This window comes from Suillus plorans, assembly GCF_016647745.1.
Source record: "Suillus plorans strain S12 chromosome Unknown HD556scaffold_4, whole genome shotgun sequence".
NCBI classification, from domain to species: Eukaryota; Fungi; Basidiomycota; class Agaricomycetes; order Boletales; family Suillaceae; genus Suillus; species Suillus plorans.
This window is the reverse complement of record NW_024537388.1, coordinates 1,033,007-1,058,362: the sequence shown is the minus strand read 5'-3', so window position 1 is coordinate 1,058,362 and position 25,356 is coordinate 1,033,007. Positions and strand designations below refer to the sequence as shown.

The 25,356-nt window shown below is 46.7% G+C and overlaps 11 protein-coding genes across 11 annotated transcripts; 5 read left to right on the top strand and 6 right to left on the bottom strand.

Moving 5' to 3' along the window:
• Positions 1 to 122: 122 nt before the first annotated feature.
• HD556DRAFT_617364 (uncharacterized protein) lies at positions 123 to 1,576 on the top strand. The gene is made up of 3 exons (XM_041311102.1): positions 123 to 311; positions 361 to 695; positions 745 to 1,576. The coding sequence occupies exons 1-3, from the start codon at positions 158 to 160 to the stop codon at positions 1,474 to 1,476; spliced, it is 1,221 nt and encodes a 406-aa protein (XP_041166273.1). The 5' UTR covers positions 123 to 157; the 3' UTR covers positions 1,477 to 1,576.
• Positions 1,577 to 2,293: 717 nt separating this feature from the next.
• Positions 2,294 to 3,270, bottom strand: HD556DRAFT_617311 (uncharacterized protein). The gene is made up of 4 exons (XM_041311101.1): positions 3,070 to 3,270; positions 2,783 to 3,017; positions 2,696 to 2,726; positions 2,294 to 2,647 (listed from the first exon to the last, which is right to left on the bottom strand). The coding sequence occupies exons 1-4, from the start codon at positions 3,176 to 3,178 to the stop codon at positions 2,447 to 2,449; spliced, it is 576 nt and encodes a 191-aa protein (XP_041166272.1). The 5' UTR covers positions 3,179 to 3,270; the 3' UTR covers positions 2,294 to 2,446.
• HD556DRAFT_617310 (uncharacterized protein) lies at positions 3,271 to 4,528 on the bottom strand. Its single transcript, XM_041311100.1, has 13 exons — positions 4,452 to 4,528; positions 4,337 to 4,384; positions 4,246 to 4,283; positions 4,054 to 4,122; positions 3,963 to 3,995; positions 3,883 to 3,902; positions 3,816 to 3,830; positions 3,729 to 3,767; positions 3,639 to 3,667; positions 3,567 to 3,580; positions 3,483 to 3,514; positions 3,371 to 3,425; positions 3,271 to 3,314 (listed from the first exon to the last, which is right to left on the bottom strand). Exons 2-12 carry the CDS (start codon positions 4,345 to 4,347, stop codon positions 3,420 to 3,422), a joined length of 306 nt encoding a protein of 101 aa, XP_041166271.1. The 5' UTR covers positions 4,348 to 4,384; positions 4,452 to 4,528; the 3' UTR covers positions 3,271 to 3,314; positions 3,371 to 3,419.
• Positions 4,529 to 6,850: 2,322 nt separating this feature from the next.
• Positions 6,851 to 8,229, top strand: HD556DRAFT_1330865 (uncharacterized protein). The gene is made up of 6 exons (XM_041301743.1): positions 6,851 to 6,872; positions 6,928 to 6,950; positions 7,029 to 7,419; positions 7,471 to 7,555; positions 7,605 to 7,922; positions 7,983 to 8,229. The coding sequence occupies exons 3-6, from the start codon at positions 7,048 to 7,050 to the stop codon at positions 8,045 to 8,047; spliced, it is 840 nt and encodes a 279-aa protein (XP_041166270.1). The 5' UTR covers positions 6,851 to 6,872; positions 6,928 to 6,950; positions 7,029 to 7,047; the 3' UTR covers positions 8,048 to 8,229.
• Positions 8,230 to 10,871, bottom strand: HD556DRAFT_1330859 (FAD/NAD(P)-binding domain-containing protein). The gene is made up of 19 exons (XM_041301742.1): positions 10,555 to 10,871; positions 10,403 to 10,500; positions 10,327 to 10,350; positions 10,230 to 10,260; positions 10,151 to 10,176; positions 9,946 to 10,096; positions 9,809 to 9,895; positions 9,691 to 9,762; positions 9,477 to 9,633; positions 9,352 to 9,424; positions 9,268 to 9,298; positions 9,114 to 9,207; positions 8,937 to 9,055; positions 8,747 to 8,864; positions 8,581 to 8,697; positions 8,505 to 8,525; positions 8,438 to 8,448; positions 8,308 to 8,383; positions 8,230 to 8,259 (listed from the first exon to the last, which is right to left on the bottom strand). Exons 1-18 carry the CDS (start codon positions 10,733 to 10,735, stop codon positions 8,352 to 8,354), a joined length of 1,443 nt encoding a protein of 480 aa, XP_041166269.1. The 5' UTR covers positions 10,736 to 10,871; the 3' UTR covers positions 8,230 to 8,259; positions 8,308 to 8,351.
• Positions 10,872 to 11,199: 328 nt separating this feature from the next.
• HD556DRAFT_617001 (RmlC-like cupin domain-containing protein) lies at positions 11,200 to 12,241 on the top strand. Its single transcript, XM_041311097.1, has one exon. The coding sequence runs from the start codon at positions 11,246 to 11,248 to the stop codon at positions 11,798 to 11,800; it is 555 nt and encodes a 184-aa protein (XP_041166268.1). The 5' UTR covers positions 11,200 to 11,245; the 3' UTR covers positions 11,801 to 12,241.
• Positions 11,996 to 13,238, bottom strand: HD556DRAFT_1227000 (MoaB/Mog domain-containing protein; the record flags this gene model as incomplete). The annotated part of the gene is made up of 7 exons (XM_041297125.1): positions 11,996 to 12,227; positions 12,283 to 12,422; positions 12,472 to 12,671; positions 12,739 to 12,815; positions 12,875 to 12,913; positions 12,966 to 13,046; positions 13,102 to 13,238. 7 exons carry the CDS (start codon positions 13,236 to 13,238, stop codon positions 11,996 to 11,998), a joined length of 906 nt encoding a protein of 301 aa, XP_041166267.1.
• Positions 13,239 to 13,718: 480 nt separating this feature from the next.
• HD556DRAFT_1437650 (uncharacterized protein) lies at positions 13,719 to 14,815 on the bottom strand (the record flags this gene model as incomplete). The annotated part of the gene is made up of 2 exons (XM_041305737.1): positions 13,719 to 14,547; positions 14,604 to 14,815. 2 exons carry the CDS (start codon positions 14,813 to 14,815, stop codon positions 13,719 to 13,721), a joined length of 1,041 nt encoding a protein of 346 aa, XP_041166266.1.
• Positions 14,816 to 15,563: 748 nt separating this feature from the next.
• HD556DRAFT_1303898 (uncharacterized protein) lies at positions 15,564 to 16,492 on the bottom strand (the record flags this gene model as incomplete). Its single annotated transcript, XM_041299633.1, has 4 exons — positions 15,564 to 15,763; positions 15,939 to 16,071; positions 16,199 to 16,242; positions 16,432 to 16,492. The coding sequence occupies 4 exons, from the start codon at positions 16,490 to 16,492 to the stop codon at positions 15,564 to 15,566; spliced, it is 438 nt and encodes a 145-aa protein (XP_041166265.1).
• Positions 16,493 to 17,966: 1,474 nt separating this feature from the next.
• HD556DRAFT_1484540 (uncharacterized protein) lies at positions 17,967 to 19,383 on the top strand. Its single transcript, XM_041308687.1, has 7 exons — positions 17,967 to 18,236; positions 18,289 to 18,578; positions 18,617 to 18,720; positions 18,771 to 18,866; positions 18,903 to 19,021; positions 19,073 to 19,214; positions 19,264 to 19,383. Exons 1-7 carry the CDS (start codon positions 18,151 to 18,153, stop codon positions 19,318 to 19,320), a joined length of 894 nt encoding a protein of 297 aa, XP_041166264.1. The 5' UTR covers positions 17,967 to 18,150; the 3' UTR covers positions 19,321 to 19,383.
• A 4,593-nt stretch (positions 19,384 to 23,976) lies between these two features.
• On the top strand, positions 23,977 to 25,352 carry HD556DRAFT_1484537 (uncharacterized protein; the record flags this gene model as incomplete). The annotated part of the gene is made up of 4 exons (XM_041308686.1): positions 23,977 to 24,028; positions 24,249 to 24,486; positions 24,545 to 24,744; positions 24,775 to 25,352. The coding sequence occupies 4 exons, from the start codon at positions 23,977 to 23,979 to the stop codon at positions 25,350 to 25,352; spliced, it is 1,068 nt and encodes a 355-aa protein (XP_041166263.1).
• Positions 25,353 to 25,356: the final 4 nt, after the last annotated feature.

Sequence of the window (25,356 nt, the reverse complement as noted above, 5' to 3'; positions counted from 1 at the left end):
CCGAGTGAACACGACGATGAACGATGTTAAATTGACAGTGACTACAGTCTACGAGACAAAGTTCCTAGCGGTTACATAATAATATACCGGGGTTGTACTCTCGTGGAAAAACCAACTCCCACCACTCAAGGTAGCGGGAATTATCATCGACTCTCTCATGAAACTGACAGTTCACAGCTACGTTTATGATGAAGGGCCAATGTTGTCGCACTCTGCTGCGACACTGGAACTCGGACGCGACCTAGTTCATGCAGCCTCGTCTAGTCTCAGATGGAGAAAACCGTCTGTCTCCTTTAACAAACGACTGTTCGGTAGGCCGTTTACAAACCAGTGGCCTGCTCTCTTATTAACTGTCAGCAGCACTGAAACACGACCGACTATACCAATTCAGCATCAGCCCACCGCAGGTTGGTATATCGGCGCCTCAAACACATGTTCTTAAGGACTGGGGGGTTCCCCCGACTGACGAAGAAGCATTGGCAATTGAAGCCCTTGAGGAGTTTATACATCTCAAGTGGGAAATCCCCTATGCTCGCATTGCCCGAAAGCGCCCTGCACTGCAGGATTCGTGCTCAGACATCCACGATTCGCAATCGCGACAGACCACGCGCTCTTCGACATATGAAGTGTCTCTAGAACCACCCACAAAGCAACCCAGATATTATACTGCCTCTATTTCAAACTTGATACCCCAGGTCTTGAGAATTTGTTCAGTTTACCTTCACTCCGGCTTACGATTTGCAGCCTCATTATGTCCCAGGTCCGCATATTGGTTTTCGGCCGTTGGACAACGAGCACCTCAGGCCTTACAGAAAAACTCGGCCATCACTAATCGCACCGTTTGATCTTGCCTCGGCTAAGCTTTTCTTGAATAGTATTTACAAGAGGGCAGCATGGCTTATTCCTCTACGTGGCATCCTACCATGGGACGGTGCTACCTGTGCCACCATCCTGGAACCTCCACAGGGAGATGATACTTCTTCGCTCCCCTCTGGACCTGCACCGCTATGCGACGGAATATCAGGAATTACTTGGACTCATCATTCGATCGTGCACTTCTGGCATTTCCTGATATCCATTCAGCAAGCTGAAAATCTTGGGTCCATCTCGATTGTCTTCCATAGCGCACTGTCGGATACCGCATCTACACTTGACAGTGCACTCGGCTTAACGTCAGGAAATGGCAATCGGCCTGTTCAACCTGCACAAGCGAGGAGATCCGCTGATCTTTCCGGTAGCTTTTCGGATAAGGTCCGTCAACTGGAAGCAATGGACTTCATCAAGGTGTATCATGATACCAAGTACTCGTTTTACCTCCGAAATATTTTGGACGCCTACAGGTACATCCCTGAAGAAACCGTATCAGACTCGGAGAGAAGAAACCAAGTAGCGGGATTGATGACGAAGATCAGAGTACTGAAGTTAGCACGACTCGTCATTGTCGACGACCAATCCAGAGCTGTCTTATTGTCCTGATACGCTGTGCTGAAGAGGTCATTGTCACTCCTTGCCATCCAATCCCATGCAAATATGTTGTTTGCCGTATCATAGTCAAGTGATGATGACGCAACCGATTCACATCTACTGACATTCATACTCGGATCCTTACAGTACGTTTTCCGTGTCCAGTGTTGATCACGAGGTGCTGATATTCTTGCTACAGGTCTGTATTGCATACGGTTACGTGCCACTCTGCAGAGGTCTGCCGGACAACAACCTTCAATCGGCATGACATGTTGGGCCAGGGCTATGAAAAATGGTCAAGGGGTTGATCTTCTATGCAACCGAAGTCTCTCACAGTTCTCATCGTTCATCGTGTTATCAAATGACACCTGTCATCAACGTTTTTCTCATGCGGTGTCAGTCCTCCACATCCTGATTTGAGACCCTGTACCCTCGGATCTGTGGCGAATACTCGATGGATCGGGTGAATAGGTCTGCTTGAATCCAAATGTTAATGGCTTCTTGCCGTTACTTTTGGACCCCAAACATCATTATCAGCTGGCTTTTTTTTACTCTGTCTCACTCACATACATCGTCCCATCAATACCACGATGGATGGTACAAAGGACGTGGATATTTGATGGGATTGAGGGGTAAAAAAATACGCATCGGTCAACACCATCCTGTAGTCTACGTTCTATGGCGTTATACATAACTGCTCCTCCTTGCTTGTTATGTAACTCAGAACACCTGGATCTTACGATCAACGGACAGGGTCTTGACCCTGCTGATACATTTGCTGAAACTGAAATAGTCAACCAAAACCAATTTTGCCATTGGTTTCCTAGTATGATCCCAGTAGTGAGGCAACCAGTCTGCCTGCCCAAATCTTTTTCTCTTTCTCTTTCAACTTCCGAATACAGTTTTATAAGTATCCCAGTAATTTTCCTGCTCCCCGTAAGTGTCCCTCTAGTAATGTCAATCGCATGGAACATCTCCCGCTCTACACATTGCCGCTGGTTGATACCCGTATGCGCTCCTGGAAAGCAATTGAAGCCATGGAGGTTCCTTCGTCGGAGCTGGCCATAAGCTTGGCGTGAAATTTTCTAACGTTAAAGATAAGGCGTGGTGCCAGCACAAACATCTGCACGATCAAGAAAATTTGACGAAGACCATAATACGTCTCGGTTTCCATCAATGAGGCCTACATAAATGATAAACAATACTAGTTGCCAGTGACAGATCGGCGTACCATGAAGCTGAGACAAGAAACAGTAAAAAAACTAGCACGTGCAGAACTTCAGCGAGAAAGGTGACCGCAATGAAATTACGAGCTCACCTTGCAAAGTAAATTAGGTGAGTTTGTATCAACACCGTAAAGCTATCCCCAATGATCCCTCTTCCTGTCGGCATTTGTCGCAGTTCACAGAAGTGCTTTGCCACAATCCAGACTGCAAGACACAGTGCGAGAATCTCCCATGCAGCGGTGAGTGTCCAAATCATTGCTATCAGAAGCGCGACGTCGTCATCCAAAACAATAATGCACTGATAAGTGCCGAAGAGAATGGTTTCCCCTGGAATGTGTCCAATGAGCCTGGTGCATCGAAGTCATTTGTCCATGATTACCCTCTGAAATATGGTTTACTGCCACTATGGCGATCACTACGCAGGCCATGGTGATAGCCACAAATATGACAACAAGAAAGGAGAGCATCTTGTTCGATCGCTGATACATTGCATGCAACCGAGTGATCGTGATGACTTGCACAATGTTTAAGGCACTGAGACATTATAATGCCAAAGTAGCTCACCGCTTACCGCGGTATTTGTGACCATAATCATCAGAAACTGTGTGAGGAAGAAAATTTTGCCTGAAAACCCTAGTTAGTGTGCGCCTTGAAGGGTAAAATGATCCAACAAAACTCACAGCTATTGGAATTATTGCATTCAATCAATACTCCGGTCAAGAATCTTACTCACCCCTACATAGACGTCCAATAAGTTGGATGGGGATGCAGGTGTTAAAGCAGATTACTTACTGTATTTGTCACCGAGATTGATGGAATATTTTCTATATGCCACCAGTCAGAAGAAACAAGGACAGTGCATGCGGGGAGACATACGCAGCAGGTTTATGCTAATTGTGAGAAGATATGGCTCGTCAGCCCAACACCAACTCGTTGAATTTCACGTACACGATATATGGTATTTCAATATAGCGCACCTAGAACATTTACATAAGTCAGTTTAACGCGTCAATTGCACTTATAACATAAGCTACAGACAATGAGATATAGAATAGTCATAAGGGACCAGCGTTGCTTCTGCGCCAAATTAATGATTGCGACCTTCTGATATGGGTTTCTGCTTACCCAGACCAGTTCAACCTATAACGCCATTCTAAGCAAGATGGCTGCTCCGGTGATGGAATAAACCCACCTCTTGCCCAAATGTAAGGGCTGGAAAGATCATAAGGATATAAGTGGTCCTTCAGGCGTATTCGACACTATCTTGCTCACCCCAGTCATATATCGCAACAGCAGAGAAGGCAACTGCAGGATCACAGCGAATATTTAATCGCCGGCATCATCAAAATGGCGCTCCACGAACCTATCCAATAGCTCAAGATAAAATTTGACTTGGTGAGCGACCGCCAATTTAAACCATCATCATCTAAGACTAAGGTCATATTCGAGGGATGGGTATCAGTAGCGGATGTAAACTGATGATGTTCATATTATATATACCATCATTAGGTCCAGCGCCTTCATCGCTAAGGCAGTGGGTATGATAGGAACGTACTATGAATATCCGTTTCTGCATTGATTGACTGGAATGCACTGATCCGTGTCATACAGATATCAATATATCAAATGGGACAACTGTGGCGCACCTATGGTGCATTATCGCTGCAAGTACGGGTAATGCATCCCTCTGGTGTCTGCATCAATAGTAAGCCATTACCGAGATGCCATTTATGCTCTTAGATTATGTGCCAGTCACCTTACCACTGCGAACGGTCACTAGGCCATCCATAGTCTGCCTGCAGGACAGGTGATATCGTCCCACAGCTTATCATGCCCAGCTTTGACCTCCATCACCGCAGCACCTTCCCTCTCACGCACATCGCCTCATAACTGTCTAGTGTCATTACTAACCACACAGCCCGCAGCAACTGGCAGTCGCCACTACCTACTCCTTCAAGTTGCTGCTACGCCGCTCACCTTCATCGCCAGCTTGACGTACTCGAACAGTTGGCGTATTTTCATACATTCCCAGTGCCCACCACTTCTTGGCAGTACGCGGGATCGTTTATAATCGATGATCCATGTAGAGTTGATGTAGAGTGGGGAGTATGGAAGGAAATTGGTCCTCAATTGATCTGGCGACTTTCGAGCTTTGAACTTCGCGGAACACCTGGAGTTCACCATGGGCCCAAGCCTGTAAGGTGTGTGCACAGAATATTCAGAGAAAACAAGTGAACCCTGAGACAAATACTGAGTTGAGCCTAGGGATGCGGTGGATGGATGTTGGATGCTGAGCCACAGCCGAGGAGCAGAAATCTTGGAGGGAGCTTCAGTAGCATTGAAAATTCTCGAAACTTTTACTATGGGTGAACTCGAACAACCAAGACATGTCATGGAGACGATCGCAGAAGATGGATGTGCAATTGCTCCTTCTAGCAATCATGCACCATGCAAGCTGCGCTACTAACCTTAGGTTGCGAAGGTGGAGGTATATAGTATCACGTGACCAAACAAAGTTCTCAGGCTTCACGAGCTTCACATCTTTCTATGCACATGCATGTCTGGGGGCAGTGGGCCCTGGACGTCGACGATCATCGATCATCACCGACTAGCAGTATCAGATAATTATGAAGGTTTTTCGTATCATGAAAACCACCTGCGGAATTTTGGATCCTGAAAACGAACCACATGCGGTCAATAACTCAATACAGAAACCATAGTATCACGACCAACCGTCATGTGCAGATTCAGACGTTTTTTTCGTCTTTTCACTGAGATTTCTACGCCTTTGTCCGCATACTGCGATACATGCAAATCGAATACAAAGTGCAAGACCTTCGTATCATCCTCCCTCTCGAGCCCGCGTCGACTGTGGTGGACACTGATTTTGCTCTTGCGATATTACAGACATCCGAGAACAAACAATAATATCGCATTGCACGTCAGGTGCGGAAACGAGTTCAGGCACAGGTAAGAGCGGACTCGTATCGATTTATTGTCTTGATGTGAATGATTGGCGGCAGAAATATCATGAGCATATTTTGAACCTAGGGCTTATCGACCACCCGCATCTACTCACCCAAAGTTTTGGATTATGATTTCTGTAACTGGTGGTTCTTTCATTGGGAATGTCGCTGAATAGCCAAGTGTCCCAAATGCGATGCGCATTCTCTGCATTCCTGACGGAGTTGTTCCGTGGTTACTGGAACTCAACCTACCCTTTCGATTGGAGTCATGTCTGCTGAATTTGTCAATGATGCGGCGCAACCTGCATGTGCCAAGTCTGGATATGTGACTGCTGTACACCAAGGACCGCTGATATGGTTTGCTGTTGTCCACGCTGCGATGATTTCTCATGCATGATTGATGGTTATTCCGAATGTAGAAGCTCAGGCCTCTGTGACGGCTGCGCTGGAGAAGCATCAGAAATGTAACAGATGCAAACCTATGTCAGTGTTATCTCCATATGCAACAGCTGTACATTTAGACTCGTGAAGAGTGATAGTCGTACAACTTGTGAAAAATTTCTCCGCATATGTACCAATGGTACGTTGGTTTGCGGTCTATATTCTTGATCGTTGACTTGGTAGTATGAGTCAATATTTAGCACTTCACTAATTTGTCTGCGCTATTTTCTTATGTAATTGTTTCTTCAGTAGATAGATATTAATTTGTAATGTGTAACACGTAACGTTATCGTAATCTCGAGTTGTCACAATCGTCCATGTTCTCAGACGTCATAGTACAGTAGTACCACCGCGGGACTCAGCCACGAATCTTGTGGTAGGGATGCGATGCTCTTCAACAAAGATCACATTCTCATCCTAATGTGTACGTACGAGAATCCTCAGCATGAGGTCTTGGTTTTGGGGACCTAGCAACCTGACACACCCCGTGTAAGCCTCATCTCCGACCGTACAAACTAACAAGCCGATGGCAAGGTAAGTAATCACTGGAATTTCAATTTACATCATGAGCAGTATTACATGTCTGAAACCATTTACAGCCGTAAAATGCGGCTTTTTAGGCGCTGGCTGCACTTGAGCCCTTGACTGCTAAAATGGACTTAGACACTGATCAGGAGGAAGCTCCTCTTCTCGGGAAATCACCGGGAACAGCCACTACGTATGCCCTCACAGGCTTGACAACAAGGATCATACCGTAAACGGTCCTGCGTTACCGGTGAGAGATTATGATGACACGAGGGGGCCACGCTGCAGCCTTCTCTTCCCCACAGGCGCTCTCCTGTGTTATCGAATGGTACATAAACACACGTTCCGTGTCTGTTGTTTCTCTGCGATCGATCACCGACTTCAAAACCACCTTTTCTTTGTCCAGATTATCACATTTTGCATAGATGCATGACCCATCGTCAGCGTTCACCGCTGAAGACCAACAACGCCACCCGTACATCTCATCCGTTCTCGAACCCAGCACGCAGAAAGTGGTCGCCACTGCTGGTGTCCGAATCTACTATGCGCCTTTCAACAATCCTCATTTGAACTGGAGCTACTCTAAGCTCAAAGGAATCTTGGTCTTCGGACGTGACCGAGACACACACCATGGCACGTCTCCTCCGAAGCGAGGCGGTCATGGTGTGCGTCTCAAGGAGAAATACTGGTTTCGTCTCGTTGACATGAAGACAGACCGTGTGGTTTGGACATTTTCCATCCCCGAGGTCTTCGAGTACACGAAAGACAAGCCTTTCTTTCACTATTTCTCCGGAACGGTACGTCTGTTACCTTTTACCTCATTGAAAATAAACTGAATTCTGCGTCAGAGTCGCATGTTCGGACTTTGCTTCGACGAAGACGAAGAAGCAAGCGTCTTCTACAAAAAAGTCTCGGATCGGACGCGGCACCATTGTGAGCTTCAATGCTCGCTCGTGTTGTCATGCCATAACACGTGTTTTAGTCTTCCAACCCTTCCTCTTCAAATCCAGCAAGGACAAGAAAGAAAAAAAGAAGGCACCCAAATCTTCTTCAGTGAGCACTCGGCTAATCTCCAGCCCCGCGCCCCACTCCTTTGTCCATGTGGCCCATGTCGGAATCACCACTAGGGGCATCATCGAATCTTCCAAGAATATCAAACCCGCCTGGTCAACACTGATGGCAGACCTTCAGGGTTGTGGGGTGGCGCCTGAGATCGTCAAAGACGACAAGGATTTTGTGGAAGGGTTTATGGCGGGTGCTAAGGCAATGTCGGATAAACCAACGGCTGTGCAGCCCCATCGTTAGTCCTAGTGCTCCCGTCTCTGGAAGTTATCTTGCTGATGTCGGACCTGTGTAACAGCTCCAACTTCCCCAGTGCCTCCCGAAAAGCGCAAAATCCGAAGAAAAGCTGTTACCATTTTGTAATGCGTCCTTCCGTTCTGTTGTCACACTTATCTCTTGGCAGTCCTTGATCTTTCCTATGGTACTTTTGACTCACTAATACTTTTGCTTGTGATCCTTGAATGTTGTCTATGCGTTATTTCTTGTATGTCATCGACCACGTATTATTGGCACTGTAGCAGTAAACATAACAACACGAATTCTTATGTATGGTAATATCTCTAAGTCTATACAGTCTGTTATCAAGTCAGGCGAGATGGCCGCCGCGACAGATAATGACTCACCTATGGGTGAAATGAGCGTGGTGTAGGTGGCGCAGCCATGAAAATCAGAAGCGCGTCAGATCGCGGCCGAAAATCCCTACATTATGTATTAGCACCATAATATCACCGGAGTACACGGACAAGAACATACAATTTAGGAACCTGTACAGGAATGAGATGAGATCGCGGAATGTCAATCGGAGTGACGCAGGACTCACCAATATGTAGGCACTAGAATTCTAAGCAGTATACATCAGACGCCCCATAATCAACTGCGAAAATGGAACCACGTACTTGTTCCTGATACTAAGAGTCATAGTGAAATACGCGGAACGCCATAGGAGCCACGCTACACGTCCGGTCTCCTTAGTCTTGACAGTTTCAGCGCTTGATCGGTCATAGATTGCTTTCCTGTAGAGCCGAATCAGAAATGTTCGCCTTCTGATGGACCGCCACCCACCAGTCTCCCAGGTAAGCTAAGCTCCCCTGGTTTTGGAATTCAAAGGGCTTTGTGTGCTCCTGATCTTTGACGATTTTGTTAAGCTTCTGCGCCAGGTATTTTCCTTTCTGATTCGCGACTGTAAATAGGCGTTATCAGGATGAGAAGCCCGCAGCCCATGAGCGCCAAATAGGGTTATGGGCAAACAGACCTTGTGCTGTGGCGGGATGGAGCTGTCCTTTGATATTCGCAGCGTCACCGATAGCCCAGACATCTGGATCTGCGTGGCCTTCTTTTGTTATGACATTAAGGTTTTGGTCAGTGAAAAGGCTAGAGACAATCACATGTGTCAGCTTCGCTTCGCGGCTAATCAAGCATGGCTGCGGACCCTTGTGTCTTATCATGTTTCTCAAGAGAATCAATCGACTGGATAAGCGGATTAGGAGCCAATCCAGTACTCCAAACAAGGAGACCAAATGGAACTATAGTAGCCATAGTGAGCAAAAGTTTGAACTAAACAATTAGTAGCGTTGACTACGGACCTTCTCCTTGTTCTTTAACGAACATGCGGTCCTGTATGATAATCAGCGTCGAGACTTGGGATAACTGCACCGCGTTATTCGGACCTTCTCAACACGCTCCACGTGATGTCTTGTTTTAATGCTAATACCGTCTCTCCGGAACTTGTTCTCTGCATATCTATCGGTTCAAAGCTTGTCAGTGATAGCGGAGAAAAACAAAGGCTACCTACATTCCCAGGGACTTGTCAAAATTACCTAGGATGTTTGGCGCTACGTCGTAAAGTGTGATTTTGGCCATACGTGCGAGTGTCGGATAGTATCTCTGAATCTCAGCATGCAGCAAATCGTGCAACTCTGCTGAGAATTCGACACCCGTGGGTCCACCACCTATGAAGTGTTGTATCACTATAAAGGATCAAACGTCATCAGAAACCGGATGCTTACCGACAATGCAGAAATTGAGCAAGTTTCGGCGTTGGACATCAGAGAGGACAGGCTGATTGGCCTGCTCGAAACCTATGTAGGGTAAGCAATGTCTATGACGACTAGTAAGTACACTTACAATCTATTATGCGAGTCCTAATTGCTCGAGCGTCTCGCACGTCTTTCAGGAAATGTGCGTGCTCCTTGACGCCAGGTACGTTGAATGCTATCATTAATTTTATCAGAATGATGCGTATCACGACACGGTTCACGTACTCTGCGAGTAAGCTCCGACAGCTATCACTAACTTGTCGTAACGTAACTTGAACGCATTGCCCGTACCCGGGTCCGAAGTGTCTTTTGTGGTTGTTCCCGCAAGAGGGGCAGAGGCGGATCCTTCATATTCCAAAGGAGCCGTGGCAGGCGTCTGAAATCTGCTGTTTAGTGCACCATGACCATAGGCTTTGGAATGAGTACCTACGCATTTCAGGGTCTTTTGCTTGAAGTCTGAACAAACAAAAATCAGATCCCCACGACGGTCAAAGAAAGCGTAGACAGACCGATTGTATCACACCAGGCCTGGTAACAAACCTAAAAGTCAAACATGAATTAGTTCTCGGTGGCATGCGAACCAATACATCTCTAGATCCGACTTACTACTTGTGGGGAAAACCTCCGTACCTGACATTCATATTAATGGGAGAACATGTCACAGAAGTATGATATGACATACCGGTTCGACTGCACAGCGGAATTCGAGGGTACCGACAGCACAGCTGGCGAGCAAAGGCGTAAAATTGAAAGCATTGGTTGGCGAAACCATCGTGACATCTGCAAACGGGGGCCATCAACACCACGTTCCCGCGAACGCAGTCAGAGACTAACTCCAACGCTTCTTATCAATAGCTCTTAGAATCTCATAGCCTCCCCAGCCTGAACCCAATATGACCAGACGTTGTTTGCTCCGTGGCGCAGACGAAGTAAAAGTCCGTGCTGCGGAGACCGACGATTTTGCCGGGCGAGGTTGTACACGACCACATACAACACTCAAGCGCGCCTTGAACATGGTCTGGAGGAAACGAAGACTGAAATTTTTTGTTCTTGAGCGACTAGTAGCTTTTAAATAGTTATCGGTGGTGGATTAGATAATGGCAGCCTGAGTAGTGGCGTCATTAAACTGGAGCCATATTTTTCAATCGGGTCATGTCGGGAGGAATTGGCGCCCTATTATCTGCGTCATTTAATCACCGAAACGGATAACTACAAGGGTCAGCATCTAGTAGCCTATATCTGCCTGGCAACCTCAAACATCATGCGACTAGAAGTTGTACTAATGACATAGCCACAGCCAAACGTGGCACTCCTCGATGTGACGTCACGCGCCTTACAGGGGCTTGACTGAATGACTCGGTACTTCGAGAGAACTGGAAACCCCAGGCCAAGTTTTTATGAGAAGAAGATATAGGAAAGGATTGGAATAATATATGATCATATAAATCCACATAATCGCCAGCAAGAATCAACTGATTTTGATTAATAATTAGGTAATAATAAATAGTGTCCACCATCAGTACTGATGACAACGCCAGTAGCACCTCTTCCAAGTCTTCGAGTGTCTTCTCATTTCATTCCTAGCCTCAATCTCATCCCAAACACATCCCTGAAAAATTACCCTCTCCTCATATATCACGAATGTTTCCCACCGTCGATATCAGCTGCTATTATCGAGGCCCATCTGAGGTCCATCGGCGTCGTCGAGCCCCAGTGGAGGTACACTATGTACAACACGACACACTTTCATAGCACCACTCACGAAGTACTATGCATCGCATCTGGTCGCGCGAGGCTATGTTTCGGTGGAGAAGACAATCCTGGAAAGGTAGAAACGGAAGTCAAGATCGGGGATGTCATTATTATTCCCGCAGGTGTGGGGCACAGGCTCTTGCAAGACTTGGACGGTGGATTTGAGATGGTCGGAAGTTACCCCAAGGGAAATGACTGGGATCTGTGTTATGGTAGGGAGGATGAGAAGGCAAATATTGAAGCCATCAAAGACATAGCATGGTTTGACAGAGACCCTGTTTACGGCGACGAAGGACCTGCACTTCAGATAGTATATGGTGGCGTGTAACGGATCGTACGCCCTGCATTCTGAATCGTTTACTAAGCAGGAGAAACGAAAGAATGAGACAAGTATCAGCGACCTAAGAAAACCAGTGGGCAAGTGAGAAGCAAAGTGTAGATTGTAAGTATGTGGAAATGAAGACGCAACAAAATGCAGCACGCCCATCCGGAAAGTATATGATACAGTAGACTGAACATTCAATCACTGGCAGCCTAATTGCCGCTTGGCTTCCGCTTCTGCCTCGGTAACAACACGTCCCTCCACTTCTTTCTCAACCTCCACGCCAAGCTGATGTACACGGCCACGGTCCGCGCCTATGAGCGACACATATACACCTTTCTGTAGGACTGGATAAGAGCCTATCCGAATACCCTCAGGCTGTACTCGCTTTTGAAGGTCGGTGAGGAACGGGGCAATAGACGACTCGGGTAATCTAGAACCACGATCAGTAAATCATTACGAGTAGGGAGATAAGATAAGATGCTTACCCCGTGAACACTTGGAGCCGGAAAGGTCGCTCCTCTTCAGGTGGGAGAGGAAGGAAGGGTTTCAGGTTATCTAGCATCTTCTGGAAGAGGGTGGGTATCCCTGGAAATATGCAAAGATTTCCTTGCAGGCGAACAACGGGCTTGTCGAAATTAGTAACCAGTCTTAGAGCCGTATTCAAGCATGCTCACCACCCATATGTCGCTTGCAACGAAAATCACCTCCGCAGCATCAGGGAACAGTGCCATACGTTTCCGTGCCGTTCGCTGTTCCTCGCTCTGTTTTGATACCCAAGTTCGATATTTGCCAGACTCCTCCATACGAGCGAGAGTTTCATCGTGATATACAAGGCCCTGATCAAAAGACTTCGCCAAAGATGCATATGTTATGTCTGTAGGCGAAAAGACACGAATGGCGTCATGGTCGTGTGCCTGAAATGATGTTCACAATAAACGTACCATCATGGGTGGGCCCGATACCGCCCGACGTCACTACAAAGTCGTACGTTTGCACCATTCTCCGGCTGGCCTCAATGCTGGGGCTCGCTGAGCAGCTGCGCCCCTGCAATATGAATGTTACAAGTGACGCACGTACATTTCAGCTTCATCATCTGCTATCACTTCTACGCGTTTCCTGCAAGTCGAATTGGTGACCAGTGCGCGGACTAGGCAGGGAGAACACTCACAAATGAATACCATGCTCAAAACAGAATCGTGCAAAGTAATTAGAGTTCCGGTCGAGAGTCTTTCCATTCAGAATTTCGTCCCTTGACAGTTGCTTTCAGTTTTTTTGTTCGTCAACACAGAACATAATATACACACCCAATGATGAGCGCTGCAGCAGTCTTTATATACCGTCCATTGTCAGATGGATTCTTCTTTGGTACAGGAGAAATCGCAAAGTTCAACGGTGGTAATTGAAAGGTTGAATTATCTGGCGGAACTGCAGTACATGACATTGGCTTCGTATGAGCGGGGAGAGGTGCTCGACGGAGATGGGTAGAAAGGGAGGCGAGTCTTGCTAACGTGCGAGGATGCATGGCTCATTGAGCAAAGAATATCATGTAGTGGGAATGAAGATGACGTGATTATAAGGTCCAGGCCTTGATTCACACTGGGACGAACAGCGCCGCGATTTTGGTCAAAACGAACAAGATGTCGGTACCGCGGTGAAGCAATTTGCACCATGTACGTGAATATCGCCATTCTTAATACGATTTCTTAAATTTCGGCTCAAAAACCCAGTGCACCATCATTTTAGAAAAGCGTTCGTTAACGTCGATGTGATTCAAAAGCGGGCTTTGCCACTTTAGATGGCGCTACGTACTTATAAATAATGCAACCAGACCGCTCAAGCGCTCATCCCTGAGTCTTTGACGGAACTAGTAAGGTATATATGGTACACAAGAGGTAATATTTAGATAGAAAAAAAAACGGTATTAACGGGGCATCGCATGGCGCAGGCTTCTGCGGATTGGGCGTCTCGTGTCGGAAACTGCATCAGAATCAACAATATCCTGAGATACGCGTCTGCGTTTCGAGGGTCCATCACGGGTAGAGCCACCGCCCCGAGCAGGACTATGTCCAGCGGAACAGAAAGAGAACGAAACGGAGGGAGAAGACCCATCGGACGCAGTATGAACGATACTAGATATGTCCATACGATTTGCAGTCCCGCATGCCTCTTGCTCGTCGGAATCTCGGCAACGCTTGCAGAACTTACGGGAAAAGGCCCTATCGCCTTCGTTGCTTGCTGCAGCCTTTACGGCGCCGGCAGCAGTGTCTGTCTCCTGCGTAACTTCCATCGGTGTGTGCACATCTGCGGGAGAATTCCTCGCTGTAGATATGTCCTCTTCTTGGATCTGAGGACTCGCTGGAGGAGATGGGTTGGGAGTACCATAGAAAGCACCGTGGCGCCGGAGTCGGCTACCCCGTTGTGTTCTGATCGGAGCCTTCCATTGGTCATCATCAGTGGAAGTTTTCAAGTTGGTGTGCGCAATAGGAGTGCTGCTCCTGTATGATGAAGGGTGAAATGCGCGTGTGGGAGTTGTCTGATAGGAAGGCAACCCTGGCACTGAGAAAACGCTTGGCGATCTTTCTGGGTTCGCAGCGGGTGTCACGGGCTCTGGTGTTTCCAAAATGATAGGCGAAGAAAGTACTGCTGAGGTATCTTCCGCATCTTGCGCGTGGCTTTCCAACAAGGGTGCAAGAGATGATACTAGTTGTCGCTGTTCCGAACGAATCTCCTCTATGATGGCCTGCTGTGTGCTAAGTATTGATTAAGTACTTTGAGCAAGTACAACAACATCATGAAGATAACTCACACTAGTTTCGACTGCATCATGGTGATCGATTGATCCCTTTCCTCGGTTTTCTCGCCTTGAGCGGACATCATAAGAAGGATGTCTAGGAGCTTTGCGTCCTGTGCTACAGAGATCTCCATGATATCCCGGACACCGGTAAGCACTCCATCCATCTCAGGGGATAGCGACGACAAGCTGGGGGAAGAAGTATCTGTAGATAAGAAGGGCGTCATCTTCAGGATCAGATTGGGTATGGCGAGCAATGGGTGATTTGGTGGTTTCTGTGGTACTGAAACCAAGATCGCGCAGTCTGGACGCCTTAAATATTGCAAATAGACCAATGCTTTGGTCCCTCACGACATCAAGGGTAAACGCTTGGATGCATGCTTGGGCAGCTCTTGCGTCAATGCAAACTATGCGCTTTGACAACTTGCACTAAGAAGACCGCCCTGGGCTTTGGCCATAGGTTGCCCATAATTTTAAACCTATTCATTGTCGCATCGTCCTGCAGTAAGTGAAAGTCAGAGCTACACATAGGTCTAGCCTAGGCCATACGCATGTCTGGGGAGATTTCTGGCGCACAAAGTTCAACTATGACGCACAATTGGAAAGGTTTCAGTTCAAGCGCCGCCCCCGCTACCTCTCAGATCTCAGACTTCAACTTGGATGGAATGATAGACCCCCCGGGCCGTGCAACCGGTATTGGCCTTCACCAGCAATATTCCGGAGCATGGCTGCAGAGCTGCAGATTTCCTGCAATATCATGAACAACCTATGATTTTAAAAATATGTGAATGTCAGAGATTTGGCCAGTCTGGGGCCAAAGTCTGAGGCGGAGTTCCGAGTCTGGGGCCTTTGCAAGGCAGGTCGCGGCTAACCCGGGCTGAGTTTTAATTGTATCTGGTCACGTGTTTGCAAAGCGCGTTACGTTGTGTCTGTCCGGTCTGTTCCATCGTCGCATATTTCTGATCATCCATGTGCCTAGGCGTCCCGGGCGCAACAACGACCAATGACATTTACAAGGGTTACTTCATCCCTCAAGGCCTCAAGGTTTGTAAATGTACCATGTTGAACGACCGATGGTTGCTGACGACCTAGTTTGTCAGGGGTAGCTTCATTTCTGAACATATGGAAAGCTCTCACTTCCTTGATACTGAATGTCTCGAGATGGGTCGCCGGATCTGGTGAGCATACATCGATGCAGCTTCTTTGCTCCCTTGGTACGCTCGCGGTGGGCAGTGGGCAGTAAGTCATGCAACAAGAACGCATAAATGTAATCAAATTCTCTTGTTCCCTGCAGAGGCCCGTAGTACGCTCGTAGTGTATTTCATATTACACATCTCCTGTGTTACACACTATTGCCAGTTGATACATGCACAGATTCTTGGAAAGCAATTGAACTCAGGTTAGGTCCTGCATCGAAGTCGATCATGAGCCTAGCGTAATATTCTCGAACACCGAGGATCAGCTGTGGTCCCAGTACAGCTGACTGCACAATGGTGAATATTTTGAGAAAACCAAAATAAGTCATAATTGCTGGGGAATATGGGTCCTATAGGAAATGATACATCGATGAAGCGTGGTTGCATGCGGAGGTCAGTGACACATTGGCGTACCTTTGGCATCGTTGGCGAACAATAACCGAGGCAAAGGCATAAAACTACAACGGAGCTGGTATATGAAGAACTTCAACGGAAAATATAACCACGTTCACAATATTACTTCAGGTGAGGTATTCTGGGAAAGGGCAATGACGATCCTGATTTTTTTCATGCAACTTGATGTATTCTATGGATGCTGAGGTTGAGAGAGTGGGGAGGAGGTGAGAGTGCAATTATTATCATCTTACCTTGTCCCTCGCTTGCACTAGATACGAGGAAAATGTCATCTGGAATGTCTTTGATCTTCATCCCAAGAGATTCCTTGCACCGTATACGTAAGGAAAATGGATCTTCATGGGAAATCAGCCTGAGGCAGCGACTGAGGTGAGAACATGCGCTGGGGTCGAGAACTTGGAAGTTACATGGGCGAATCAAACATGCATCGCAAACTCTTTCCTATCAGTCAGATCTTCACGGGGAAGTGACTTCCGCGCACCTAACCTAATTATAAAGGGTGATGGGGTAATGCTTGCAGAGGCGTGCCCGACGCACCAAATACATAGAGGAAAAAGTTGTTGTGAGCCTATCTATTAGCTATGGTCCCCTACGATCAATCAGACACCTTCACACAGAAGTCACTTCCACGCACCTAACCTGGGTGATGGAGTGACACTTGCAGGGGCGCGCCCGAAGAGGAAAGAGCCATAGGTTGCTGATACATCATCATGGGTGAGTATACCGCAGGAAATGGAATCATTTTGATTGTCCTAATCAATTATTAGTGCTCCGGCGCGATGTGCTGTTGTATTTGATGTACTTTTCATTAGTGTTACCCAAAGCGGCATACCGGCATCTGCCAAATTTCAAACTCCTCGCTTCGCCTGCCAAATCAGTCCGAGTTCAACCAGTCTGACTACGTCAATAAATTCTCACCCATCTCAAATTGATGCATAGACTTGGTTACGAGTCTATCAAGAGTAGCGACTAGCTTGCCTGTCTTGGTATCCCAAATTTTGACATTCTTTTTGGAATCTTTGGAATCTGCGGATCCGCCAGTTGCAAACATGGTCATGTCTGGCGAGTAGACGACTGCATACACGTCTTCGTGCCCTGTCCTGATTGGTGTGAGGTTTGCCTCTCTGCTCTCTACATCCCATTGTTTTGCAGTCCCATTGTCAGATCCGTTCAAGACTCGCTGACCATCTCCACTCCAACAGATAGAATTCACTACTTCTATATGCCCCATCCATCTCATGATGACTTTGCATGTGTCTATGTCCCATAACTTCACTCTGCCATCCTACTCCTGCTGACCACTTTCTTCCCGTCCAGAGACAACACCATGGTGCACACTGGACTGTCATCGTCCCGCCAGTCGTCTCCTATCTGTTTCCCACTCTTCAAGTTCCATACCTGCAGCGAGCCGTCCAATGAACAAGTCATTATCTGTTGTCCGCCTGGTAGATATATGGCGTCGCGGACCCAATTGGTCTGTCCCTCCAATTTCTGGCGAGGCATTATCCTCGAGGTCTCCTGTCTTTCAACAATGGGTGAAGACATCTGGACAGAGCTCCGTTTCAGCTTTCATCCAACAAAGTCCAAAACCATCACTTATGACGATATGTTCCTCAGCAGGTCACGATGTGTTGATACCAAGACACAACCAGCGTTAGGTCAAAAGTGCACTGGAAGTTTAAACTGGGATGTCCTTGTATTCGCTTCACAGCTTCTAGAAGGCTGTGCAACTGAAGCACCCAACCCCTCGTTTCTGATCAACCTCATGGTCCTAACTCCCATGTTCATTATCGGTCCATACAACAAATTGCGCCTCACTACCTTTGCTATGTCTTGCAGATGATCTTGTCCTGACATATTGTTTTCGATCTCGTCATGGATGCTACTCTTTTAATCGCAGTAAACGAAACTTGCCCTCGGCCGCAGATATCGGAGCACTTGGCCAGGGTTAAATGAAGCTGGAAAGCATCAATATTTTCCAGAACAAGGTCAACTTGATCAAGCTCTTGCTAAACATCAATCGCTGCATTCATCAAAGGTGGGTCCTCAGTGGCATGGATCATCCAATGCTTTACTAATTCTCATAACAGGCACAGTGGCCAAGTCGTCATCCATCGTACACAACCGAAATACAACATCTGCACTGTCAATGAAATCATTGCAAAGCGTCTACCTATCCCAGTCCGCGACTTTGCTTTCGATCCTGGTCTCATCCGTTCCTTCGATGTCAACAAGCCTGGTGCTGAAGTTCATGAACTCGAAGGTGGTGTTGCTAGTGTTTTTATCCTTACGGGCCAGGGCAACAAGTCAAGATTTGTCCAGTTATCGCAACGAAAAACGCTCAGGGCCGGAACCGTGCAAGCCCGTTTCCAGCAGGATCGTCTCTGCATGCTGAGAACAATCGCTTGCAGTTTGCAGTTTCGGGAAAACTGATTGGTATTCGCACCAAGATTGATCCAACGCTATGCAGAGTGGATCGTTTCGTTGGTCAGGTGTTGGGTGTGGTTGGGAAGCTTCCGAAGGTCTATACCGGCGAGCATCCTCGTTTTAGATATGCCATTGCATTTTCAAGAGAATCTGGAGCTTGAAACAGTTTGTTCCTTCCCTGGATGTTCATACAGAGAAGAAACAAACACAGGTCTCAAAATTTGCCAAGAACGAGCTCATGGTGATTAACATTGATTTGACATTGGCTGGTGGGCAGGTAATAGGCATGAGAGGGGCTCTCGCGAAGGTTCAACTGACTTCACCCGCATGTACTGAAGTTGGAGGGAAGGTCGTACTTTTGAGACATATTGAGAAGCATTGGTGGCTTGTACTCAAGTGTTTCTGTTGGCTGAGTAGACTGATTAGCTACCTACTTGATGTGACCAGAGCCAATCTACATATGTATCATTTCTGGAGCATGCAAATGCAAGTGTTTTTCATTTCAGTAGTAAACATGTTTATTAAGAAGAGTGGCTTTCCTGATCAGCTAAGGCTTGTGGGCAATAACAAAAACATAGAATCGATCGTGGTATGTAAAGTGTTCCTCAAATTCATGTCTCTATTTTATGTACTGAAAGGATGAGATGGGAGAGATCTTCGCAAAGAACAAGCAAACGGATGGGATACACTACTGATGATCATGGGTATACTCAGTAGAGGTGCAACAAATAAAGAGCCAGAAGCGAGTCCAGCGTCCACCATGTCTTATTGAGGATTAGCGCTTGAAGGTGTGGTGGAGGTGGGTACGGCAGTATGCGATTGGGAAGATGACTGAGCCTGAGTTGTGCCACTAGACTGTTGTGTGGCATTGCTATTGGGAGGACGTGGGATGCTTGCAGCAGGCTTCTTCGATTTCAAGGGAATTATTGGCCTCCGCCTTTCATGTGCTGATGCGCACCTCTGTGTGATATGAGATGAGATGGGGTTTGAATATCTGAGAAGGGGAGTGTGACATACGCGTTGGCCTGGCAATGAAAGACATCAACTATTGCTGAGGGATGCTCGTGCAGCTCGATATCTTCACTGCTTTGTCTGCCACTGGCAGAGAGACAATTTCGTACCCAGTGGAAAGGGCGGGGTCGCGAAGACGTCTATTTTTCAGTTGTTTGTAGGCCCGTAGACAGGCAAGATATATGGAATAGTTGGCAATGTGAGGATATTGGGCACAGCTGTTGAAGGAATGCGAGGAATCTTGATTTTGAGAGAGAGCGGGTCATGCAGGATTGTACTGCGAACATAACTGGTCCTATGTGCGATAAGAATAAGCAGAGTCATCAAAGGTGAAGAATAAGTAAATATATGTGGATCTAAGCATAAAGCTGCAAGATAGTGGTCAGCTGGTCCGTCTTCGGGCTGTTCACTTGAAAGCAGGAGTTAATGATAACATAAATTTGGCCCATCTCTTCAATATTGAAACCACTCGACAAATCCTCGAACAAACTATTTGATAATCCGCAAAGTGCCAGCCAATATTTGTACACATTAGCCACGTTTGTTTGCGTGAACTCAAGACAAACGATAGCCTTTGCAATTGGGCCTTGAGGCCTGAACATTGATGAAACGGGGATGACAACGAGAGCACGAGGATAATGATACAGGTAAGCTATTTCACGCTGGAGTATGTCCAACGTGTTCTGCCACTCATAAGCTGCAACTACAGCCTTGAAACCCTCCCCTGACAATCCTAATGCAATCCCACGGTAGCGACAGCGTGCATTATGGTTGTTGCACAATTCTTGATTATTGGGGAATTTTTTTGCCAAGCTCATCCAGGAGGTGTGCGAGAACCAGTAGCACTGCTCTCCATACAAGTGATATGAGGGGGCTTGTCAATGTACTAGAGACAGTACAACAGATATTTGGAGCACTGAAGGTGCAGGGTCCAGGAACTGTAGAGTACAAAGTGTGTTGTATCGCAGGAATCTGTCATTAAGGAATGCCGCTGCATTATGAGGTGGACCAAGAAGGTACACATGGTCAAGTGCATTGGTTCCAAATGAAGATGGAGAGAATAGCTCTGACTGTGCGGAGCCACAATTTTATCGTGGGTGGACAGTGCGATCCGCGCATGCTACCTCAGCTGAAGAGCTGCTCCAGTGTCGGAAATAAAACACAAGAGATTCATGTTCGACACCTTCTGCACATTTACAATATTCGATTCGATCAAGGGGACATGAGTGGTAACGATTTTCAAGATCTTCAACTGATTTCGCCATCCACGAGGACCACTCTCTCACTGACATAGTAGGCATAATGATACTGTGCGGGCATTGGAACCATAGGCAAATGAGATCAGGAGGAGGCTCTGACATGAATGGACGAAAGAATGTAGCCAGCCAACGGCTGGTGAATGAGCGGCCTTGTTTTTAGGGACATGATAAATTTGTCAAGGGTTTTGGCACTCGGACATTGGACTGATCAGATTTGCTTTGTCATCAGTCAAAAGCTGCGCGGCAGAATATTTCAGATTGATCGAGTCGCGATCGCAGCTTGCCGATTGAGTTTGAATTTCGAATTTGATGTGCATTGACGAAAGCCTATGATACTCCGTAGAAGTTGGTGCACTTATAACGTATCTTTGAGCACCAACCATGTTGCTGACCAGTTTCAGGCTTCCACACGATGTTTTGTACCGTGTCCTGTCCTTTCTTTCCGCCCGCGAAATCATTTGCCTTCGACTGGTGAGAAATTACTGCTCATCGTTTGCGGCGGATCATCCCTTCATATTGAATGTGTTTGTAATGATTGATATAGGCGTGCCAAGACCTTCGCAACTTGACATCCTTATAAACATGCATAACTTCCTCGTCACCTCGGACCACTTGACTCTCAGTCTTGCGAGTTCTTAGAATACACTCAACAAAAGCACTCAAGTTGGCGTTGACTGGACCAAGCAAACACTAATGATAACTTCTAAGGTCACTCAATTTGAGCCTGAGTAGTCTGCCTTGCAAGGAAATCATTGGGAAGTTGTGGCTGGCTTTCGAATCAGTATCGAAGACGACAGAGACAGGGAGACGGCCGATGAACGAGGTCATGATGGTGAGAGCGCAAGAGGGGCGTATCGACAGCGATGCGGTGATTGAACAGGCGAGAGCTAAAGGCGGTGTAGAACGATCGATCAACACAGCCTCATTACCATCTAAGGCGAGAAAGAGAGGGGCAGCAAGATCGTGAAATCTACCGCCAAAACGTGAAAAATAGCGAGCTATAAGACCCACTCCCTAAAGGTAGCGGGAATACGGATGCGTTAAAGGCGTTGAGGAAAATCCGGACATTGAAGAAGGGCATGTTTCATAATCATTTTGATGGCTCTGCCAGCCTTCAACAACGTAGATAGTATGCATAGTGGCGAGATATACTGGCTTATCGGGATCGAATCTGCTACATGGTCGTTAGCTGTCATCTCTCCGACTTTGACAATCAAGATACAGAAACATGAAGAAGTTCAGGTGTTGGCATGCGGTGATGTACAAGTTTCAAGATCACCAGAAAATTGGTAAAACTGAAGTAAGACGGCGCCGTAACTTTCGAGCATTTTGGATTTGATGGCATAAAATGGTTGAGATGAATGATATTGACGTCTAGAGTGCTCTGATAAATTGACTCAGTGTAAATCGCTGAACTCTTACTTCCACTGATTAGCTAGCGGCCATCCAGAACAATGAATCAATTCTTGGAATCTCCCTGCGTTGGTCAGAGACAGTCTTGAAGGCCTCAAAATACTACTTTAAGTGTCAAGATTGAAGACACTGAGGTTCATTCGGAGTATTAGAAGACCGTCATCTCCAATACTTTCCAATTTATGCGCTCACAAAAGCAACGGACTGTGCAAATAGTGTCAAGATTTGCTCTGCAGTCCTAAATGCATCATGAACAATGTATTATTTACCATTTTATGAGCCGATAAATGTTATAACAAGCTACTCTTTGAGTGTGATATCCAGCTTTGCATGTAGTGTGTTATCGCAGTCTACATCTGTGGAATTGCTACGATGAAACAGTCAGTTGAATTTGTCAAAGGAGAAGAGTGGCAAGATATGTTGCTTGCTGCATCACTGTTGCAAGACAAAGACCGAGTTGAGGAAACAAAAGACTTAATCGTACATCACCCACCGATCATCCAACTGCCAACTTGTGTTGACAAAATGCTTGCCATGTACTACATTGCTGATGTATCTGCATAGCCAACGGGGGACCAACAAATAGTCGCATGAGAATTATAAATGTATCAGTATCTCAGATTCGAATGTGTCAAGGCAGATTTAAACTTGCCCCTCCCACACGAGTGTTTCCGTGAATTTTGTTCCTACCCCTTGAACACCCTTGTTTCACGACCAGGTTCCCCGTTTCCTGTTTCTAACAGAAGTGAAGCACATGGAGAAGCTGGAAGACTAGGGGAAGAGAGACCATAGCCAGCGACCCATCTCCCCTTACTCCCCATATAAAAGCTGAACCACCATATACGTCCTGCAGAAGATGGCTGAGCATAAGGAACAAACCAAAAAATGTGAATCTATACCTCGCGCAACAAAATCATGATTTAATTCTCGTGTAGCGCGTAGACGTTTCTGGAACATCCTGATACGGAAGGAAGCAACGAACTGGTGGTCGTCCAGTTCTCTCCCATGATGTACTTCGATCTCATCTGGTGGACAACCTAGAAATCGTCTTAAAGACTCGTCCTTGGCTGATGAGTACATTATACATCAATACAAACATTCTCGATTGGGCATTGCGCACTGATAGAAAGGAGAATATGGATGGTTGTCTGCATTTGACTCAGATGTTAGAAATTGTGTCATACGATGGAGGTAGCACTTGCTATCATCAATGACTTCGGATTTCGTAGCCATTATGGCGGGGTGAGTGATGTGAAGGGGGTCTTTCGTTGAGGTAATACAATAGAATAGGGGCATCATGATCGTGCCAAGCATCCCATGCGACCCCATAGGGTAAGCACAGACTATTGGTTGGCTTGCTTTAGAGTGCATCCATTGCACAGTACTGTGTGGTCCGACCCGGAGGCACAGTTTTTAGGAACGGGCTTCGTTTCATCTTTCATGGGCCTCCGCTTCCGGCGTAAAGGGTGCATATTGATAATGAGTCAGAATATTGGTTAGGATTTTGGCATATAGTACGTCGTAGGTGTGTTCGTGAGCCAAATTGCAAATAATTAGGACGACAAATGTGACATGTGACGCGTGACCAGCGGCACGGGAGAGAGACACCACAACTTTCACTGACCTGTGGGACGCCTCATTACTGGTTTTCTGCCAGAGGAAGTATTGATGGTGAATGGTGACTTGAAGCGAACAAGGGAAGACCAAGATCCTGATGATGGTCAGCACGAAATTCCAACATATGCCTTGTATGGTCATAGTTCTCACATCATTTTTAGAGCAGATACCAACTCACCGGACAAAAATTCCCAAGCAAATTGATTGGCCTTCATCGACATCTTCTGTTGGAATTAGCAGCACTGTTGAAAATGGTACCCAAAGTGAACTTGCAGATCCTCGTTCAAATGCTTCATGTCCAGCACTGCCCAACGCCCACGGAGATACTATCAACTCTTTGCTTGACCTAACTTTGTTATGCTATCAGGATGACATATTGGCTCGGTTTGACTCGATTTCAAGCACTTTATTATCCCAATATTATATTTCAGTCATTCATGGCAGCTTTCACTGGCAGACAGACTATGAAATCCTTGAACTAGAATTTTACCTCCAAAAGTCAGGCTGTCATGAGGACCCATTCACTCATGGAAGTGCAGAGCAAGAGCGCAGCGGGCAGTGGTGAGAATTGACTCTTGAGTTTTCGTATAAGAAATACTATTCAAATTGGCTCTCACAGGTATTTTCATCGTGCACCGAAACGCTCAAACTCGTCGCAAGTCAATCTTGCTGCAAGTGTAGCAGGAGGTTATCGGGGTGGTACATGTAAAGGCCTTGATTTGACATTTGGTGGCCCGGCGTGCACGCAAACGTCTTCTAGTGCGGAGCCTCGCACCACATCAGGAATATTGCGAGGTGGTGCTCTTCTGCGTCCCATACGTTGATTTCACGACCAAAAGGTCATCTCAGGGCCCTCACTCCTCGTCTACGATATTCTGCGTGTATGCAATGCTTCGAACATCAATGAGCTAGTGTCTGTTAAATGGCAAGGGGACATCGCTGCCCTTTCAGCTCCGAGCCAAACGAGGAACATTTATATGTACTTGCACAAGCGACCTGCATCGAGCCTTGCGGCCTCGCCTGTGTTCCGTTCTCCACGCATTGGACTCGATCTTTTTAACCCGGAAACCAAAGCGATCCCCACACATCCACAAGTTGTCTTCGTCGGCAAACTGTATCGGTACTTCACTTATCCAGAGTTCCTCGTTGCTAACGGGTGCCCTCAAACGTTCGTAGGACTATACATGGCCCTTGTCAAAGGAAAGAAGTATAAGCCTCGCTCTTTCAAGTTCTGCAACGAATCAAGTAAGCTGACGGGAATCAAGGACACAAGTGTTGCCAAATATTTATCAGACTATCAGCTAGGATTTGAGAAAGGGAAGTTGGCGAACTTTGTCGGGGCTATTGGAAAAGGTGCTCCAGCATCGGCGTCTACATATCTCAAGATGATGGGCACACTCAGAAAGGTGCTCCATGAGGCCCCATGAAAAT

Excerpts from the sequence above, each read along its gene's own strand:
- HD556DRAFT_617364 (XM_041311102.1), top strand. The coding sequence starts at position 158 with ATGAAACTGACAGTTCACAGCTACGTTTATGATGAAGGGCCAATGTTG. Across the intron at positions 312-360 it reads CTTTAACAAACGACTGTTCG|CACTGAAACACGACCGACTA; the intron begins GTAGGCCGTTTA and ends AACTGTCAGCAG. Across the intron at positions 696-744 it reads TTTCAAACTTGATACCCCAG|CCTCATTATGTCCCAGGTCC; the intron begins GTCTTGAGAATT and ends TACGATTTGCAG.
- HD556DRAFT_617311 (XM_041311101.1), bottom strand. The coding sequence starts at position 3,178 with ATGTATCAGCGATCGAACAAGATGCTCTCCTTTCTTGTTGTCATATTT. Across the intron at positions 2,727-2,782 it reads CACCTAATTTACTTTGCAAG|TTTTTTTACTGTTTCTTGTC; the intron begins GTGAGCTCGTAA and ends TGCACGTGCTAG. Across the intron at positions 2,648-2,695 it reads TTTCTTGTCTCAGCTTCATG|GCCTCATTGATGGAAACCGA; the intron begins GTACGCCGATCT and ends TCATTTATGTAG.
- HD556DRAFT_617310 (XM_041311100.1), bottom strand. Across the intron at positions 3,903-3,962 it reads TGTTGCGATATATGACTGGG|CCCTTACATTTGGGCAAGAG; the intron begins GTGAGCAAGATA and ends TGATCTTTCCAG. Across the intron at positions 3,668-3,728 it reads TGACTATTCTATATCTCATT|GTGCGCTATATTGAAATACC; the intron begins GTCTGTAGCTTA and ends TAAATGTTCTAG.
- HD556DRAFT_1330865 (XM_041301743.1), top strand. The coding sequence starts at position 7,048 with ATGCATGACCCATCGTCAGCGTTCACCGCTGAAGACCAACAACGCCAC. Across the intron at positions 7,556-7,604 it reads GGATCGGACGCGGCACCATT|TCTTCCAACCCTTCCTCTTC; the intron begins GTGAGCTTCAAT and ends CACGTGTTTTAG. Across the intron at positions 7,923-7,982 it reads AACGGCTGTGCAGCCCCATC|CTCCAACTTCCCCAGTGCCT; the intron begins GTTAGTCCTAGT and ends CCTGTGTAACAG.
- HD556DRAFT_1330859 (XM_041301742.1), bottom strand. The coding sequence starts at position 10,735 with ATGTTCAAGGCGCGCTTGAGTGTTGTATGTGGTCGTGTACAACCTCGC. Across the intron at positions 10,351-10,402 it reads TCCGCTGTGCAGTCGAACCG|GTACGGAGGTTTTCCCCACA; the intron begins GTATGTCATATC and ends TATGAATGTCAG. Across the intron at positions 8,698-8,746 it reads TTAGCTTACCTGGGAGACTG|GAAAGCAATCTATGACCGAT; the intron begins GTGGGTGGCGGT and ends TCGGCTCTACAG.
- HD556DRAFT_617001 (XM_041311097.1), top strand. The coding sequence starts at position 11,246 with ATGACAACGCCAGTAGCACCTCTTCCAAGTCTTCGAGTGTCTTCTCAT.
- HD556DRAFT_1484540 (XM_041308687.1), top strand. The coding sequence starts at position 18,151 with ATGAAGCTGGAAAGCATCAATATTTTCCAGAACAAGGTCAACTTGATC. Across the intron at positions 18,721-18,770 it reads TGGTTGGGAAGCTTCCGAAG|AGAATCTGGAGCTTGAAACA; the intron begins GTCTATACCGGC and ends TGCATTTTCAAG. Across the intron at positions 19,022-19,072 it reads CATTGGTGGCTTGTACTCAA|AGCCAATCTACATATGTATC; the intron begins GTGTTTCTGTTG and ends TGATGTGACCAG.